General features: G+C 41.2%; 6 protein-coding genes across 6 annotated transcripts; 4 read left to right on the forward strand and 2 right to left on the reverse strand.

The window, feature by feature from the left end:
• Positions 1-729: 729 nt before the first annotated feature.
• On the forward strand, positions 730-1,700 carry AK88_02282 (uncharacterized protein; the record flags this gene model as incomplete). The annotated part of the gene is made up of 2 exons (XM_012479913.1): positions 730-1,431; positions 1,581-1,700. The coding sequence occupies 2 exons, from the start codon at positions 730-732 to the stop codon at positions 1,698-1,700; spliced, it is 822 nt and encodes a 273-aa protein (XP_012335336.1).
• Positions 1,701-3,139: 1,439 nt separating this feature from the next.
• AK88_02283 (uncharacterized protein) lies at positions 3,140-4,060 on the forward strand (the record flags this gene model as incomplete). The annotated part of the gene is made up of 1 exon (XM_012479914.1): positions 3,140-4,060. The coding sequence occupies one exon, from the start codon at positions 3,140-3,142 to the stop codon at positions 4,058-4,060; it is 921 nt and encodes a 306-aa protein (XP_012335337.1).
• A 443-nt stretch (positions 4,061-4,503) lies between these two features.
• On the reverse strand, positions 4,504-5,172 carry AK88_02284 (ribosomal protein L24; the record flags this gene model as incomplete). Its single annotated transcript, XM_012479915.1, has 1 exon — positions 4,504-5,172. The coding sequence occupies one exon, from the start codon at positions 5,170-5,172 to the stop codon at positions 4,504-4,506; it is 669 nt and encodes a 222-aa protein (XP_012335338.1).
• A 1,162-nt stretch (positions 5,173-6,334) lies between these two features.
• On the forward strand, positions 6,335-7,660 carry AK88_02285 (GTP cyclohydrolase I; the record flags this gene model as incomplete). Its single annotated transcript, XM_012479916.1, has 1 exon — positions 6,335-7,660. One exon carries the CDS (start codon positions 6,335-6,337, stop codon positions 7,658-7,660), a length of 1,326 nt encoding a protein of 441 aa, XP_012335339.1.
• Positions 7,661-8,701: 1,041 nt separating this feature from the next.
• On the reverse strand, positions 8,702-9,821 carry AK88_02286 (uncharacterized protein; the record flags this gene model as incomplete). Its single annotated transcript, XM_012479917.1, has 4 exons — positions 8,702-8,808; positions 8,961-9,143; positions 9,307-9,475; positions 9,702-9,821. The coding sequence occupies 4 exons, from the start codon at positions 9,819-9,821 to the stop codon at positions 8,702-8,704; spliced, it is 579 nt and encodes a 192-aa protein (XP_012335340.1).
• A 3,554-nt stretch (positions 9,822-13,375) lies between these two features.
• Positions 13,376-16,499, forward strand: AK88_02287 (uncharacterized protein; the record flags this gene model as incomplete). Its single annotated transcript, XM_012479918.1, has 5 exons — positions 13,376-15,502; positions 15,635-15,805; positions 15,988-16,095; positions 16,225-16,271; positions 16,436-16,499. The coding sequence occupies 5 exons, from the start codon at positions 13,376-13,378 to the stop codon at positions 16,497-16,499; spliced, it is 2,517 nt and encodes an 838-aa protein (XP_012335341.1).
• Between the last annotated feature and the right edge of the window lie 3,187 nt (positions 16,500-19,686).

The following is a 19,686-nucleotide window of genomic DNA, read 5'->3' on the forward strand; positions in this document are numbered from 1 at the left end:
AAAAAAAAAAAAAAAAAATGTTATAAAGTAACACGTAGTATAAAAACTGACCATATATAATACAAAATGATAAAAAAACAGGAAACAGTTTTATTAAGAATTTCCTAAACAACTCCACAGCTATACTTCTGCATGTGCACGTATGTTATTAACCCTAGAGAGTTTAAACATGCAAAAGGTCCTTACGTTACCCCCTCTATTCAAGTACCTACTGATGATTTAATTGAAAAGTCCCTGTTGTAGGTTTGAATAAAACTTACCCTCTCCTGCCCTCCGCATGCATTGTACCCATTTGGCTGATTTACCAAAAAAAAAAAAAAAAAGAGAGAGATAGATCTCCCGCGCGAAGAACAAGAAGTAGAAGAGGTAGAAGACCAGAAAAGGGCGACACACAAGGTGAGCCTCGCAGGTAAGCATGTTAGAGAAGCGCTAAAATGTGAGCGCGCGGTAGGGAAGCAGTAATAACGTGTCATGGGCAAGAAGTAATAACGCGACACACAATTCATGCTTCTCCCAACCCGCTCACTTGCATACCTCCCACAATAAGTTATTCTTCACCGCGACCGTGTGATACGACATGGTGTTTACGAGGATGGGGTGGCTCTGTTGTAGGCAGGGAGGTGGCGCGTCCACACGGTACATATGAGTATGTTCCTCCACATGTGTCACATCCGCATATGTGCATGTCATACCCTGACGCAGGCCTAACGGCACGAAGCCCCCCACACGATGGTGAGCAAGAAAACGCTGGAAGCGCGAAAGGCCTTCTACAATGAAGACGTGGAGAAGTCCAAGGAGGCCCATGACTCCTACCACAACCTGGACACACATGGAGAACAACACAGTCTAGATAGGGATAATTTGAAGACGATTATTTTTGGAAGTCTCGATGGAATCATCACAATTTTTGCCATCGTCTCCGGATGCGTCGGAGCAAAAATAACACCTGCACAGGTCATAATTATTGGTGTAGGTAATTTATTTGCAAATGCAATTTCCATGGGGTTTAGTGAATACACGAGCACGACTGCACAGAGGGACTTTATGTTAGCTGAGAGAAAAAGGGAGGAATGGGAAATCGAAAATTGCCCATCCGAAGAAAAGCAAGAAATGATTGATATATATATGAACAAATATAAATTTGATAGTGAGGATGCGAGAAACCTTGTGGAGATCACCTTTCGAAATAAAAATTTTTTTTTGGAGCACATGATGTCAGAGGAGTTAGGACTCATTATCACACATGAGGACAAAAACGAGTCATTGAAAAAAGGAATTATTATGTTTTTAAGTTTTTGTATTTTTGGAATGATTCCTTTATTTTCTTACGTGGCCTACACTTTTTTCTTCGAGTACACAGATTATAATACCTCCTTCGTCGTTGTTTTTGTGTCCACATTGATTACACTTTTCATTCTGGGTATATTCAAGGTAGGCACAGCGTCGGGGAGCGAGGCTATGCATATGTGGTGGGAAGTTCAGGGGTGGATTATGTGTTCAACCAAGGGGAGAGGATTAATAAGTTCCCCTCAATTGTGCCCTTTTTTACGCCCTTTTTTTTTTCACCCCCCCCCCTGCAGTCCCAGTTCACCAACCAGAAACCCATCCACTGCGCCCTATGCATGGTGCTCAATGGATCCATTGCCGGAATGGTGCCATTCCTCCTGGGAATTTTGCTTAAAAACAACATCGCCGACTGATTGGAAGTTTAGACAACAATTGAGGAGTATTTTTTTTTCCCCCTTCAGATTTATGAAAACTCACCCCTTGTGCTTTCCATGGGGTGGGGGAAAACAAAGGACCCCCTTCAACAGGTCTTTTTTTTTTTCCCTACATCCGCAGTGTATCATCGCCCGTTTTTTCATCCCGTAATTTTTTTTTCCATACTTTTTTTTTTTTTTTTTTGTCCACGCGTTCGTTCATAGCGTTTATTTTTGCGTCGTCACTTTTTCTCCAATCCTTATACACCTGTTTCCATCGTCCCTAATATTTTTTTACATTCGACTTTTTCTGTAAACAAATTGTTTTGATGCACCTCTATAACAGCATCCCGTCTGCCCAAAGTGGCGAACTCGAAAAAAAGGTGCGCAAATACACTTACCGCAAAGGGCCAAGTGGACCAGCTAGTGTGTGATACACGATTATTTATTTATTAATTTTTTTTTTTTTTCACGTCATATGGAAGGCGTTTTTGGTCTCTGCTGATCGTCACTCCACCTTGAACACACTTCTGTGTCCGCGATAGTGGGCACAATATGCATTCTAAGCGTGGGCATGCACTTTTTCATAAGCGCGTAACACTTGCACTAAGTGTATAAACCTGAGCAGGCATGTAGCATGTCCCTGCGCGCAAACGCTACTTGCATAGGCGCTAACGTGCACTGCCTGGGGCGACTGCGAATTTTTTTGAAAAAGGAGAAAAGCTATAACCCTACTCCGCTGGTGAGTAATCCGTTGTGGACTGCAAAAGGAGTAGAAAAAAAAAAAAATTTTGCAATGTGTTTTTCCCTTTTTAAACACATATGGTGGGCAAAAATAAATTAGCGACGGAATTTTTTGCCCTTTGGTCATTTTTGCTTCCCCTGGAATAGATACCGCATACATTTACGCAGCCGTTTACGAAGCCATTTGCGCAGCCGTTTTGTATGCATTTGATGAAGTTCACTGAAGCTACGCACAAAAAGACCACCTCGAGTGTAACTCATTGGAGATGCATACAAAGAAAGGGAAAGAGGCCATGTTATTATGTTTGAACAAGAGCCATATAAGGGGTTGTATCCTTTGCGTGTAGAGTGCTTCCCCATGTTGTATGTTAGGTGAACGTTATGTTGATAATCCTTTGGCGCTGAATAATCCACACCTAGAAGGGGCTGGAGGGTGGGGTTTTCTGTTAGTGGTGATATTCTTTTAGGGGTACCCATTTGTGTAAGTGCTTCTAGAACAGTGTGTGGCTAGTGATGACACATTGGTAAGTTGCATCAGTAAGGCCTCTTCGAGTTCGGTGTGATTGCTTGTCTTTGCGTCACGTTCTGCTGGACTGACCCTGCGGCAATTCCACGCCAATTAAAAGCTGACCAAATAACGAGATTAGCAGTCCACTGCGCGATCGGCGCTCCTGCCCGAGAGAGAGATTGGCAAAATGAGCAAGGACTTGATGAGCGGGTCCATCCTGCACTGCCTGGAAACGGCGAGCCTAGGAATGCCCCTGGAGGTATGGAAGACGAGGATGTGTGTGTACAGGAACGAAAACACCATCAGATCATTTGTCAACATTTATAACAAAGGGGTAGGGCAATTCTACGCTGGTTTTTACGCCAAGTTAGTAGAGAGCTCCTCCAAGGGAGCCGTCCTTTTAATATCAAAAGAGCATATGATTAAATTGTGCACCGATTTAAATATAAACCAAACAACAAGTGGCTTTATTGGTGGGGCTTTCGGAGGCATTTCACAATCCTTCGTTATGACCCCTTGTACCTTTTTTATAACTGCGAGTATTGACAACAAAATTAATTATAAAAAAAAAATTGTAGACATTTTTAAGAACAGAGGATTTACGACCTTGTATAATGGGAACAGTGCCATGTGTTTGCGGCAGGGGACCAACTGGGCCAGCCGCCAGGGCATTACTGAGTGGGTCCGTAACTTATTCATCGAGCGGAAGAGGAAGACGGCGGAGGGATTGCACCAAGGACATTTGAAAAATGAAATTGCGGATAAGGGGGATCAGATTAATCAGTCCACCACGATGCAGAAGAATACCCATTCGTTAGACAAACCAGCAGATAGTGCTTGCGATTTATCCCCCACGGAAGAGCTCCTCTGTGGTATCCTTGGAGGAGCCCTATCTGTTTGGAACAACCCGTTTGACGTAATTCGAGTGTACATGCAGAACAACGCGAATAAAAATATCAAGCTCACGTTCATGCAGTCATTTGTTAACCTGTACAAGGAGGGAGGGATCCTGTACCTCTACAAGGGGGTTATCCCCCGATGCTTCCTGTGCATCTGGCAAACCCTATTTATGGTTACGGGGATTAAAATTTTGAACAAATACGTTTAACATCCGTGTGTGTGCGTGGCGGCTGCTTCCCCACCATATAGTTGTTAACCTTTTCACACCTTATATCTGTCCAGCGATATGTACAGGCCACACGTGAGTTTGCATATTTCTCATCTCCCTCCTTGGGGTAGAGTACAGACCCATTTGTGGTCCCCCCCCCATAGGCCTAATTAATTGGTACCGCTGCTAGTCATCTGTTACATAACAGGTTAGACAAAAGTATGCATTAAGGAAGACGCACAATATTCTCACAAACCGTTTTTGGGTAGAGACCAATCAGGTGAACGTTTAGCCCGACAGTTATGTTTGACTTGTAGGAAAAAAAATGCCTGCACTGTAAGTATACACGGAGATTACGCGCGCGCGTGTGTGAAGCGCCGCTTCATTAAGATGTACGCGCTGAGCGCGCGAAGAGGACACTACCCCTCCAGAGAAGAGCTGCCTTAGCCCGAAGAAGCGTTATTGAAAAAATTTTTCATTTCATAAAAGCTCTTCTTCTTAATCTCGTAGGCTATCTTCTTTAACAAATTAAAATTTTTGGAGTCTCTCTCGGCGTAAATGTCTTTAATGGGAGGTCCCGTTTTTTTTTTGTGGATGAAGAGCTCATAGTTATTCTGTTCCTTGAAGGCTTGTACATTAACAGGTTCAGGCATAGCACACCCAGATACTTTGGATATACGTACACACTCGCCATGCATCATGTACCTCCTCTTAACCACTGTTGCTTTTTTCGTTATAGGGTCTAGAATGGCAACGTTAGTGATGTGTATTGGCATTTCTTGTGTTATAATTGAACCAGCATTTTTCTTTGTGACATTCCATGCAGATTTTTTCATATTACACCCGTCAACTATTACAGTGTTTCTTTTTGTATTAATGTTTAAAACGATGCCTTCTTTGTCTTTATACGGGCCATAGAGTACCTTAACCAGGTCTCCCACTTTTATATTTAGGTACCTCGATAGGTCTAGGTGCTTGGGTTGATTTCTTTCTCTGAGCGGGAACGGGATGCTCAGCTCTTTGCTTAATTCTAAAAAGTCCAGCTGCCCATATTTTCTTTTCCGCTTATCGAGCCGCTTGGCCTGCATAAAGTACTTCACATATCTGGACATTGTGAGGGCGAAGCGGGACGAGGGGAGCGAGCGGCGTGGTTCCCAAGTAGGTGTACCCACCTCTAACCTACAACTCCTATTTTGCGAGACAATCGTCGAGGGTGCCTTCTGCAGGGGATGCACATCTCTCCTGTTACATCACAGCGTGTAACGTAATAATTTGCACATGCATTTGTGATGAAGGTAGCATCCTGTAGTTTTTACCAATCGGTGTGTGTGTGGGGGGGTGATGGAAGGGTCCTTGTTCTGATGTGAGTTTATTTCTACGTGATGTGACTTCTATTCGCTTCTTTGTCCCGCAAAAAAAAAAAAAAGGTTTTCCACGACTCCCCCTGTGAGGCGTATTTCCTTCCGTCGTGCTTTAACTTAAAGCACACGTGTCAATCCCTTCCTTTTCATTTCTCTCTTCATTAAAATGTGTTCAGTTGCGATAGGGCGGACTTCGCCTGATTTTCTCTTTTCCTTCTGCACTTTGGTGTGGTACCTTTTGTGTACATTTTTTTTTTTCTTATACTTTTGTGAAGAGGAGTAGCTAGCCGTTGCATCACGCTGCTATAATTTTTTCCAAATCGGGGAAAAATTTATTGGCGCTAATGCTTTGGGTTAGGGGAGATAGGGACAGAAAAAAAAAAAAAAAAAAAAAAAAAAAAAAAAAAAAAAAGAGGGGCATGTAATATATATATGCATAGGAGCGACACGCGTGAGGAGTCATTTCCCCCCCAGAGCGGGTAATTGAGTGGTACGATGTGCGACGACTTCCTATAATTCGCTACCTCCAAAAAAATGTCCCTACGCCAAAACACGTCGCTGCACCAACATATTAACCAATCAGTTTATGTGCATGTAGAATGGTGACATAAGGCCAACCCTGCCCAGCCGACATATTCGACTATACTTAAGAGATGGGAAGAAGGGGAATTTCTCCACCGGTTTTTCTTTCTTTTCTTTTTTTTTTTTTTTTCTTAATGACATGTCGTTGTATGGAGTACAAGTATAACTATATCCACGTAGATTTAGAAAACAGAACATACAAGATGCACCTCCTATACTGATCCTACTTGTGCGTTGGCGAGTTTGATATAAAGTTCTCTTTGCTGCTTCAGCCTGAACCCTGGCTTGAGATAAGGAGTGACACATATGTGAGCGATTCCTTCCACTTACCATGTTAAAACGAAGGGACCTCAATGAGGGGAAGCACTGTGGCCTAGATAGCGTTGACACATACGAGCAGAGAAGCTGCACGTCGAGTGAAGCATCGGTTAGGGATGCCCAGTTGGTAGCTGTATGTGGAGGTGAAGACCAACGAGAGAGCCGCAAATGCGTATTCAGTACTAACCCCATGAACAGCAATTTAGGGTTAGGGTTGTTCAGGGTCCCGAATGGTGTTGAAGGGAATGGCGGAAGATGCAATAACTGCGGAGATAGGGATGACCAATTTTCCTACACAAGTCAGCCTAGGTCTAACTTTGTCAACAAGGATAAAGAATTGCGTGATAATGGGATTAGCATGTCGGGGCAGGTGGAGCACATGACGGATGATCGGACCAATGGAGGGGTACTAAGCCGTCTTAGTGAAGAGGCGTGTTTGGGGAATGCTTGTCGAGACAACACGGGGAGCTCCACGGAGGCACCCTCCGTTTGTGCTATGTGTATGGAGCAGCAAAAGGGGCCAGTGAAGGGGGTGCGCAGGAAGGTGATCAAACGGGTGAAGAGGAAGGACCAGCAGGGGGGCAGCGACGGTCTTAGCAGCGACGGTCTTAGCAGCGACGGTCTTAGCAGCGACGGTCTTAGCAGCGACGGTGTTATCAGCGACTGTGTGAGCAACCAATGCAACGGTGCAGACACTCCCCCCCGAGAGAGTAACGAAGCGGATGGAACAAGGCAGGAACAAATAAGCAAAAGCATTAACAACATTTTACGCTCGTCCAATGTGCCGCCAAAAGATATGCTTAAAAGGACGGGTCGAAGATTTGCAGATACCTTTCTGTACTTAACAAAAGGGTACCATATGAGTGTAGGAAAAGTTATAAAGAAATCCTTGTACAAAAGAAATTACAAAAATAATTCCCTCATTAAAATACGTGGAATACATATATATTCTATGTGCAAACATCACTTGTTACCATTCGAAGGAGAGTGCACTATAGAATATATCCCTAATAAATATATTATGGGGTTGTCGAAGTTTTCTAGGGTTATTGACATTTTTGCTAGGAGGCTACAACTACAGGAGGATTTAACCAATGACATTTGTAATGCTCTGGGGAAATATTTGAAGCCGAAATATATGCATGTAAATGTTGTGGCCAGGCATTTGTGCATTAATATGCGCGGCGTGAAGGAACACGATGCGACTACTGTGACGGATGCATACTATGAGGTAAAAAATGACACGCGTGAGGATCAGCAAGTGGATGGACTTACTTGTGCTCCCTTCCATAATGCGAACCAATTATCTCGTGAAGATGTGGCGTTTGTACGAAGGTAATCTGTGTGTGTTACCCCTCTTGTGCATTGTGAGACGGTAGAAAAAACGCCCCTTTTCCAACTGCTAACTACACACCACCGTACCCATCTCTGTTACTTACATGCTTTCAAAAAAGACATAATAAGAGACAAGATTCTTATACCTATTTTAAAAATGATGTATTTTTTTATAACAGAAAAAGGGGAATAGCAACGCCCGTGCGCACATGTGCGTGTAACTCGTGTACACTTTTAAAGTAACGTGCATGGTTCATAAAAAAAAAAAAAAAAATTAAAAAAATTATGCATTAAAAATGTTGGGTAGGAAAGGTGTACGCACGTGTGGGCGACTGCGACGTCGAAGTATAGGCATGTGACGACGTGGAGAAACACAAAAGCATGCGCTTGCCCTACAGGCGCCTACATGCATATGCGTACATATACGGACATACACATATGCATACACACACATGTACATGCATATGCGTACGTATCAAACAGCGAATTACTTAAAAAAAAAAAAAAAAAAAAAAAAAATGAGCCTATATATATACACACATAACACCCTTCCGTATGGTGCAAATATATACAAACAAAACTTTAACTGGGTGCTTTAAAAGCTCTTCTTTAAATTGATTAAAAAAGGGGGGGGGAGGTAGGATTGAAAAACAAAGAACGGGGTTAAAAAAAAATACGAGGCGCTAGTGTTAAGGTCAAATATGGAGAGATCCCCCAACCAAGCAAATGGGCATCTGTTCCATGTTAATTTTCTTTTGTGTGCTATGATCTGATTCAATTACACATTTTCCAATGTGTATACTAAATCCTTTTCCACGTGAAAAAAAATGGCCGATTTTTTTTTTTTTTTTTTTGACTCCCCATTTGGTGTGGCGCGGAGAGCCATACGTAAAATTGTCGTCGACTGGGGCTTTCGTCAGTGTGAAATGGTACCCAGGAGGGGTGCTCTTCTGCGATCACTTCCGTAATAACCGTAGACACATATCCTGCTGCCGATAATCCACACAATGTGGCCGCTAACCGTATCCTGCCGCTCCGCACAAGCCTAATCGTCCAGCGAAATGTGCGTCAAATTAATGCAATTAATATTTCCGCACGCCATGGTGAAGGCTTTCTTCGGCTTTTTCTGAAGTTCCTGAAAGCTGGCTTCGTCTACAAGGGGGTGTGGGTGGGGGCGCATTTTGAGGGGCCAGCGTGCAGCCTTGAAGGTGCATATACAAGCCAGCACGTACGTGTGCTCACATATATATATATATATATATATATATATATATACGCCGATGCGGACGTAAAAGGAACTTAACCTGCATACAGAAAAATGAGCACTCGGTTAACATACGTGATGGTTTCTACGTTGTCGTTCCCCTTCTTCACCGATATGATGGGGCAGTTGTCGTTTTTGTTTTTGTCTCCATACCAAAAGACACACGCATAGTCATCCCCCAAAATGGGGTCGTCATTTTTGGCGATGCCGTTTGCGATTTTGCCTGAGGGGGGGGTATGGGATGCACGAAAGTTGCAATTACAATTTGGTCAGAGCGAGCGATTGTTAAATGGTCACATAGGGGGAGAAGGCTTCTACAGGTGTTCTCGTTCAGGGGGGATGGAGGGAGTAGATGATGTGTGCCCCCTTCTCTGTTCCTTCCTTACATAAAATATTTTGAAGTTGCTGAGAATCCTTCCAGTATTCCTTGGCCCTGGGGTGCACGTAATTTTCCCATGCTCGACATAGGAGCAAGATTTCATTGGTGGACCTTTTCTCCACTTGATGATCTCCTACTTTGGACAAAACCTGAGATACGTTGTTACTGGTGCTATCCTGATCGGAGGGGGGTAAACGAAAGACGGTGGGTTTTTATGCAAAAGTGTATGTGTGTACCTTTCGGCGCGCATAGTAGTGATGATGCGCGACATTCCGCTTGCCCCCCCTTTTGGTCGTTGACTATCTACTAGTGCGGCTTCCCGCGTTTCCACCGATTTGCTATCAATCCGCCCAACCCATAAGCTGCTATATATTTATATATATTTTTTTTTTTTGCGGTTACGTCGTACGTCACATGGGAGCTTTTTTTTTCCTCCTTTTTCGGCGGCTTTTCGCCATAGATAAAATCTAAGATATAATCGAAAGGAGACACTGAGCAGTATTGGCAGTTGAAAATATCCATTTTATTTTTATAAACTACGTGGCTTGCTTGGAAGGTTTTAAAAATAAAAAAAAAGGGTTTTAAAAATTTGTCAAGCAAAAAAAAAAGGGAACGAGCGGAATAACCATGTTCATAATAAACGTACGCGCGGATGCATGCATGTTAAATGTAAATGAAGAGGAGCTACGCGTGTATGCACAAGTGTAGGTGTACGCGCAGGGGTTCCTATGTCTATGCGCGCCAAGGTTGAAATAATTTTTTGTAAAAATATTTTTTTTTTTTTTGGGGAAGGGTGGGGAACTTTGAAAAATTCGAAAAAAATGAAAAATTTTGAAAAATTCGAAATATTGAAATGTTTAATTTTGAAATGTTCGAAAATGTTTGAATGTTCAATTGTCAAAAATGCTCAGGTTCCCTTTAAAATGGTGGCAGCATTTCAAATTTTCCAAATTTTCAAAACTTCGAACTTTTCGCGATTTAAAGCTTTTAAGCGACTTTAAATCTGAAATGAACGCGTTGTGAACAAAAAAAAAAAAATAAAATAATAAAATAAACTGAGCACTTTTTATTTTTACCGAAATATTCTTTCCATTTTTAAGTGGCGTTTTGTCAAGTACACAATCGTATTTTTTTTTTTTATCGTTTGACCTTTTAGACTTTTTATGGGGTATTCCCAATATGCTTTTTTTTTTTTTTTTTTTTTTTTCTCCAAATTGGCAATAAGCATTTACAAAATATTTAACTTCTTACCTTTTAAGGGGAAAAAAAAAACCATAGTGTATACACAAGTTACACGTCAGTGCGTGTGCCGAGTAGTTGCATCACAACACACGAGCAATACCATTTTCGCGTCAACTCGGGCACATAATGATACGTACACACGTGTACACTAGGCATATTGGCGAATATATGGATATCCCCACCACACACACACACATGGACCCTTCGAACGGTCATATGAAACAGAACAGAACAGAACAAGTGGCCAGGCTGGACATGTTTCGTCACTTCGAAAAAAAAAAGGGGAGGAGAAGCGGAAAATGTTCGTGAAATTTTTCATGCTTGCGGTTTGGTAAAACCAAGGTAGGCCAGTCTCCTCCACCAAAAAGAAGCACGCGGATGGTACACACGAAATGCACAAACTGAAGTTGCGTTTGTAAATTTGTTTCTTACTTCGACAGGGAACATTCCTTGCTCATCTCAGCAGTGCAACTGCGCAAGGGTACTCGCCATTTTCCTTGGCAAAAAAAAAAAAGAGGGGCTAACAACAAAATGGGGTTGCCTTTTTCTTGTTCTCTGCAGTTTAACGGCTTTTATTATGCCCCTTCCATTATTTCGAACATGTGTTAATAAATTTCGCCTTTTAAAAAAGTCAAAGTGTTGTAATGTTTTCTGGCTTCCGGGGGACAATACATTGGTGCATTTTGGAAGTATTGTATATAGCAATTAGCACCTATTTTGAAGTAATACACTGCGCAGAGAACTATCCCTGAGGCCACTCTTCACACGCACTTGAACTCTGAAAAGACCAAATAGCTAAAATGGCTGTAATGTTAAAAAAAAAAAAAAAAATCCGCAACTTTTACCTGCACACTCAGGCGAACACTTGGTGACACTCTAATAAGGAATTGCTTAAAAATGAAAAAGCGGAACTTCTCTCTCTTCCTTCACGTGAATAAAAAAGCTGAATGCTGTAAAAATGGTTAATTTTTGCGCGGAGAAAGGTATGCGTTTCTCCTGATTGCTTTCTCCAGAGGTGTACATATTCAAATGAGTGATAAAATTAAAAATGCAGTGTCAGGTAGGGTGTGTGCCCAATATTGTATTTGTTTTTTTTTTTTCTTTTCCTTTTGTTCGCAACATTCCCATGTGCAACACTGCATTGTCTGTCTAGCGTACAGAGGTTCACGTAGAACGTTTCCATTCTGTCCACTGTTGCATTTGGTGTGAGGATTCATAAAATGCGTGTGCACGGGAAAAGTGCTGCTGTCTATGTGTATATTTTTCCGTGAGGCCATGTTAGACTCCCAGGTGGGTGGCAAAAGAAAACGCTCATTTTTGACCCCTTGGGCTGAGATCATACTGTGTCACGCCGCGTCACGCCTCGTCATGTTGCCTCACTTTGCGTTTCCCATTGTACATTCGGACAAATTCAACTCTGTAAAAAGACGCAGCCACTACGGAGAACACAACGAGTGGTGCCCTTTTTTATTTCGTTTTTGAAAAGGTAATTCGCAAGTAATTCTCGAATAATGCGTAAAAGGTCTCCCCTGCGTGCGTTAAGGAATTCCCATTCGAGGTTGTACAGCTGCTGAGGATCTCCTCACCCCCCGTTGGTCAGCCCAGCGTTGTTCTGTCTGCCCCCTGATCGGCCACCAACCTGGGAAATCCCCGTCATGCCACTTGACCCCCCAACGCCATCCTCTTTTTTCACTGTGGAAAAAAAATAAAAAAGGAAATGCTTCCTACATGAAAGGGTTATATAAAATTTTCATACGTTATGGAACAAAATGAATAAATCAACATGCATATTTTTGATACTAGCCAATTTTGATTTAAAAATGTTGCAAATTGTTTTTTCTTTTTCCCCTTTTCGATCTGGCAAAGTTGTTAAGAGCGAATTTGCACGCGGTCCGCTGACCACACCCGTGGGTGTTATAATAACGTTTGGGTTTTTTCCACGTCACCCTCTGTTTGTACATGCGTCCACAGGTACACTTGCCCAATATGCATTCAAAAAATGCACTTATGTAACCATACACAGACATATGTATTTACGTGAAAAAAAAAAAAAATGTTCGAATGTTGTTCACCGCATGACACATATAGCGGACAGGAAAAAAAAAAAAAAAAAAAAAAAAAAAAAAAACACGCAACAGTGTACACTGTCATTTTAGCAAAAAATGAGTACATTTTTGGTTTGCCGTTTTTTCATCCCCGCAGTTGTCGCACGAGATAAAAAAACAACCATTTGAACAGATGATGAGACGAGCAAGTGCGCATGTTAACAGGTGAAGGGGGAAATATTTTTTTGAGAAACAACGCGAATGCATGCGTAAAAAAAAAATACGCGCCCACATCAGTGCGAACGCAGAAAAGCGCGAGTTGTTGTTCCCTCGTTTGAGCAAATTTTCCACGAATTTTCCATGCAGTTGTTGTGCCATCATTGGGCCTCTTCTTCCTACCCCTATTTTTTTACCCCTCCATTTCTGTCCCTTCGCTACCGCTGCTTGAGCCCACGACAACGAACAGGCGAATGGGTGAACAAGCAAACATTTCTGACACCTTCGTAACTGCTTGCTGAGAAGGTGGACGGCAATTACCCGCGCCGAGCTGTCCACATCGAAGTGTACTCCTGTACGAAAAAGTTTTGCATCCCGCGGAGAAGCGCCCATCCTGCGTTGCCACGCACACGGGGGAAAAGCTGCTCTAAAAAAAAAAAAGGGAAACTGGGAAAAGGGGCTCGACAGAGCTACACCGGAGAAAAAAGTCTCTGAGAAAGCGCACACCAGGCAAAGTGCCCTGACGGTCGCGCATCCGGCAAAGCACTTCCCCCCCCCTGCCAGACAGTAAAAATGCAGGTCGTGTGCGACTTTGCGCACCTGAAGATGCTGCACGGGACGGTGTCCATTGGGAAGATCATCTACACAAATCTGAAGCAGCTAGCGAAAAACCAAAACTACCGCTTCGATGAAGAAATAGAAAATTTCTCCAAAATGAGAGAAAAAATAATAACGGTGCAAAATAAAGGGGTTAACGCAAATTTGTTAAAAATGTACAAGGAGTATTTATTTTACTTTGAGACATTTCGAAAAAAAAATTTATTAAAGGAGAAAAAGAAATTGCTCTGGACCAACGACGCATTTGATGAGTATAAAAGAGTGGAGTACGAATTTGAGCAGGAACATATTTTAATTATATTTAACATTGGCCTTGTAGCAGCAACTATGTTAAAAATGAAAAAGAATTCCGATGATGTGAAAATGTTGAATAGAATGTCCAAGGACGTGGTAGAGATATTTAATTATTTATTTGTTAATATGAATGAGGATAAAATTCCACAACTACCAGATATAAACTGTTTAACTTGTTACCTGTTTTTGTGTATATCTTTGGCGTATCATGAGAATATGTTTTACAATACAGCTCTGGCTAAGAAATACAAGCGCAACTTATTAGCAAAGCTGTCTTTCAATATACATTGTCATTTTAAGAATGCATTGCTTTGTTTGGAGGGGAAGGATTTGCATTTATTTTTTAAGAACCCCTCGAGAATATCACCATCGTCGTCATCCTCTTCAGAAATAAGGTCAAATCTGCAACATGTAAGAAGCAGTAACAGTGTATTCTACAATTTTGTGAAAGTGAATAAAATGATTTTTATTTGTATTAGCAATTTCCACACGGCTTTGAAGTACGCCACTGTACTACATGCTGAGAGCTCAGAGGATAATATAAAAATTGAAAAATACGATGTGGAAAAAATTGGAGAAATTATATGTCGACTTAAGTACAGCCAGGAGAATGTTCACAAATGTGTAGAGCTGTGCAAGAAATACAATTTTAATATTAATCTGACCTCCTTGAGGGAGAAAATTCAAACAGCCATAGAATATTTTGAGTATGAAAATAGGAACATATATTTTGAGGTTATACCTAGTTATGAAAGTCTGAGTGAAATAAAAGGAACTTCTGAAGTGATTAAACTGAAGGACATAGATGTGTCTTCCATTTACATCAAGGGGGAAAATATTTCTTGCAGCTTGAAATTATTATTTAATGAAAAGGCAGAGCTAGTTTATAACCTCTACAATAATGAAGCCACTTCGGTGTATAATACTTTTTACAAACAATTTGTGACTCTACAAGATCAGTACAAATTAATCAATTTGAGTTACCGGAAAAATGTACTCCTAACCCTACACAATATTATCATCAACACGTATAATAAAATTACTAACGTGTATAAACCTAGTCATTTTGAGAATAACTTAAATTTTTTACAAAACATGGAACAGAATTTAAAGGAAATTTTAACTCAAGTGGAGAATAGCCTCACAGCAGAACATACAAACCATGTAGAATTTCAGAGGAAATTTTTAAACGTAGGCATTAATCAAGAATCTGTTAATTCCTATAATTCCTTTTTATATCATTTGAATATTTTTAAAAAGTCATTAGAAGAAATTCATTCAAGTGTAGAATCGTTTAGAAAATTTCTCCACGACCATCAGATGCACTTTCAAATTTGCCAAATGGATGTTTCAACATTTGCCAAGTACATCGTTGACGATTTGAATACATGCACAGATGTAAAAATTGAATCCTTAGACCATGAGTATTGTTACTATAAGAATTTGCTATCTGATGATAAAGAAAATGAAACAAACTCTGTTAGTAGCATTGGGGATTTGTCGGAGGTGTCTAGTACGACCTCACCATCTTTGAATTACTTTGACTTCCATGCCTTCCTTAAAAACCAGAATTTGACTTATGGAACACAGAATAGCCATGGGGCTAGCGAGAAGAACCTCTTTCACTATGATGTTGTGAATAATTATATCAATGTGCACTCGGAGGAGAAGCTCTTCTTCATCATCCTCGCCATTTACTTTTCGCTCAGCATACAACTAACCGCGTTTGGCGCCGACCTGGAGGAGCTCAAGGGCAGCATGCATGATGTCTTCCTCAACTCCATCTCGGTAGGTGCAGTTGGTGTGGGGCGATTAGCCAGCGTAGCGCTGTTACTATAGGGAGTCATCTGCGTTGGCGCGGCTTCAACTAGTTTTTCACCAGTTCATCACGTCATCTGTTCATGACTGCCATCCCCGCAGGAGGAGCGCGACGAGGACAAGCTGAACGACCTGCTGCAGAAGCAGAAAGCAGCCCTCAGCACCAAGAAAGACAAACTGGAGGAGAACGTTGCGTCCTTCGAAAAAAACCTCAACCAGTTCTATGACCACTATCATGAGTACAACAAGTTAGATTACTTTAAGACGATCGAGGTAGGTTTGGCGAGGTGAAACACCTGCCACCTGCGCAGCGGGCTGTGACTGCCGAATTTGCTTTCTTTGGAGCCCATTTTTGTTGCATGATTGTTGGAGGGATCCGCTTCACCACCGCTGCTCACTTCACCGCTGCTCACTTCACCGCTGCTCACTTCACCGCTGCTCGCTTCACCGCGCAGGACCTGAACACGTTCAGCAACAACCTCATGGGGACCGTCGAGAGGCTAAACGAAATGAACAAGAAGCATTCCTACACGCTCAAGAACTCCCTTGTGTTTAAGGACGACGTAAGGAAGGAACGACCATCCATTTGGTTGTCCTATGTGGCGAATAGTGTTAGAAATGGACGCGATGACGGAGCATGAGTGGACACGGTACACGCAGCATATTTTTTATTCTTCTTTTCTCCCCTGCAGATAAACAGATATATATACATGCGCGAAAGCGAGCGGTCCACTATTAGGTAATTGGCCTCGTCCATTTGAAGCTGCACTTGCGTGGAATTGTGTACATTTGGGTGTGATAAAAAAGTGTGTGTCTCATCCACGTGCTGTGTGCTACCTATATATGTATACCTCTCGGGGGTCGCGTATATATTTATTTATATTTTTTTTTTTTTTTCCGCAGAGTGCAGCAAGTTCCAAATGGCTACTCCCGAAACATCCCCAACAGGCAGGAGCACTTTTACTGACACGACGAAGCACGTATAAAATTGTTGGAGAGGCCGTTTTTTTTTTTTTTTTTTTTTTTTTTTCCTATTTCGTTTCCCTTTGCTCCTCCCCTGAAAGTTACTTCCTTTTAAGATTTGTATGTTTTCATCCAATTGTACTGCTTTGATCAATCTTTTTTTTTTTTTTTTTTTTTTTTTTTATTTGGGTCTTTCGCAGTGGAAAAAAAAACAGTAAATGGAGTCGCACAAATTTATTAACAGTAAGCAACTCCGTTTGCGTGCGATCAATTTTGTAGCTGCGTACTGCCTCTTGTTCTGTCCCACCTAAGGGGCAAACAAAAGTTGTATATCAAATCTCACTCACGCGTGAATAATTTGTTCAATTATTTATTTGTATGTTTCGCTTAAAACACCTGCACGTTTGTTAAAGCACGAGCATGTCTGCCTCATGTGGACACGCACGAGTGGGGAGAAGCAACGCTTTGTATATGTATATGTTAACAATTATCTTTGAACGAATGCCAATCCCGCAAAATAGCGGCGTATAAAAAGAATGGTTACGTATCAGTGTTGTTGGAGGGGGGTTAGAGCAACATACCCATGAGACCCGCACACATACATATATACGCGTCGCAGCAGTCTCTTTACATATTGCCTCCCTATTTTTGTACCCACCATACAACTCCAACAAAAAGGAGGACAGTTACAAGAGCGACAAGGATACATCGTTAACATGTGAAGGGGCAAGTGGTATACAATCACACATCTGCGCGCGTCTGGTCCCCCTCACCGTTATACACACACAAAAACGCAACGTCGCAATGACGCATTCCTTTATTGTGAAATTTGGGGTGGCGGAAGCGATTTGTAAAAATCATGGCCAAGCTAATAAATGTTTATACTTTCCCGGTTGGAAATTTCGAACAAGGGGCAGTGTAAATATATAAGTGGCAAAAGGGGGAACCGAAAAATGTTGAGGACATGAGAAAGGGAAATGTACTCTCCACGCACGATAAAACAGGGTCATCGTGACGTAAAGGGAGTACATACACATAAGTGTACTGCATGTGTGGAACGAAATAAATAGCCCGCACAATGTGCCACCACGCGCACCTCCCTCTGGAAGGGCACATATATATAACGCCTACGGGTGATGTACCCCTTGTTGAAAGAATTAACACCACACCTAGTCATATATCAGGCTTCTTCGTGCCAGATTATATGCTCTAATAATATAACTAGCTGGCAGTTGCGTCGAGGGAAAATAAAATAAATAAATTATAACTCCCCAACTTGCGCTTCTAATTAAAGTGAAACCGGCGTGTATACCATATGCAAAATGTATTATTACGTATTATTGACAAGGTGGAAAAAATGTTTAAAAAAAAAAAAAAAAAAAAGGTACAGAAGTAAATATAGGTATAGACATAGGGATGAACAACAAGGGGAGAAAAGAAGACATTCGGTGATTCTTTTTTTTTTTTTTTTTTTTGTTTTCAAAAAAGAAGAATTAGAATAATATATGCAGTTATTGCATAATAAGGCCATGTGTGCCGTATAGAACGAGGAGGGGGAGGTTAATTTTTTGCCAGGTCGATGGGTGGAAATATGTATACAGGCTCAGCCGTACATATATACTTTTGGGCGCCCTTTAGCCCTTTTTTTTTTTCCTTGTCAACTGTGAAGGACGGGGGGTTCTGATGTGCAAGGCATGGCAGGGTGAATCAAACAAGTGGGGATCCATAATACATGCACGAAAAGGTATATGCAAAATGATGGGTATAAATTAGGGGCTATAAAAGAAATACGCAAAAATGGGGACAAAAAATAGGGCAGGCAAAAAAAAGGCCTAAAAATGGCCATAACGGTACGCTGCGGTATAAACGAGCCCAGTAATGCGCTTTGCGTGAGGGGTACAATTGGTTGAACCTTTACAGGGTTTAGGGGCAAGTTCCTTTTGTGCGCAAAAAAAAAAAAAAACAAAAAAAGGCACTACACCGGGATAATGTATTATATATGTACGACTACTCACTGTTGCTACACTACGTATTTATTATGCATACATGTTTCCGAGCGCAGTATGCTCCGCCATAAGCCCCCCCTTGAATTGCCAAGCTTGCCCCATCCACGCCTCTTTAAAAGCGGCAGTTAAGCACTGACTTGATGTATCCTCACGCGCATATATATATCCCCATCGCCCCCACTCGAGAAATATGTATTCGTACCAGTAGGGGAGGTACGAATTAAAGTAGCACAATTTATACACGGTATGTATATATATATATACATACGAAAGCGCGACGTTCGTAATATTTTATATAAATATGTTCCGTCGGCACGTTGGTCACCGTTGGTCACGTTGCACCGGTATGTCCATTGGCTCGAGCATGCCGCTTTTTTTTTTTTTTCCCGATTACGGAATTTATTTTTTTTTTTTGTTCACCCCAACACCACAATTTTCGTATTTCAAAAAACAAAAAGAAAAAAAAATTATACCCATATAAAATAAATTTTACAAAAAATTTACAAAAAAAAGAAAAAACAAAAACTTTATAAAAATATGAAACTCACAAAAAACCAAAAAAAAACGTAAAAATAAAAGGCTATAATTATTTAACAAAAAAATAGCATAAGCATATAAAACAAAACAAATAAACAGTATAATAAAAAAACCCACCTGGAAAAGGAAAAAACTACAAAAAAAAAGAACAGAAGAAGAAAAAAAAAAAAAAAGCCATCAAGGAAAAGGTAGAAGGAGCCAGAGAACAGATAAAGGATAAGCATACCAAGAAATGCAAACAAAAATACTTGCAAAAAAAAAAAAAAATACGCACAAATATAAGTATTAAACATAAGTACATATATATATATAATAATATACCTATTTGCCTGCTTCGAATATTTGGCATATATATATATTCGTGCATACCCACGGACGTAGGAGATATATATAGTGTACATACGAAAAAAAGGCGCTCTTTTGTACTTGCGCTCACGTTACCCCGGCCTACATGTACAGCCGTGCCAGCCACCCATCCGTACATGTTTCCCCCGCCTGCGCGAGGTCCAGTTGCGAAAAGGAGTATATATATGTATAAGGGAAACGGTGCCCACGGAGGCTATATATACCAACACAGTGTATAATTTAAATGGTCAAATTGACGCATGCGTTGTACGGAGTTAGTTTTTACATGTGTAGGAAGTAAAT

The sequence above is a fragment of the Plasmodium fragile genome (assembly GCF_000956335.1).
Source record: "Plasmodium fragile strain nilgiri unplaced genomic scaffold supercont1.22, whole genome shotgun sequence".
Classification (NCBI taxonomy): domain Eukaryota; phylum Apicomplexa; class Aconoidasida; order Haemosporida; family Plasmodiidae; genus Plasmodium; species Plasmodium fragile.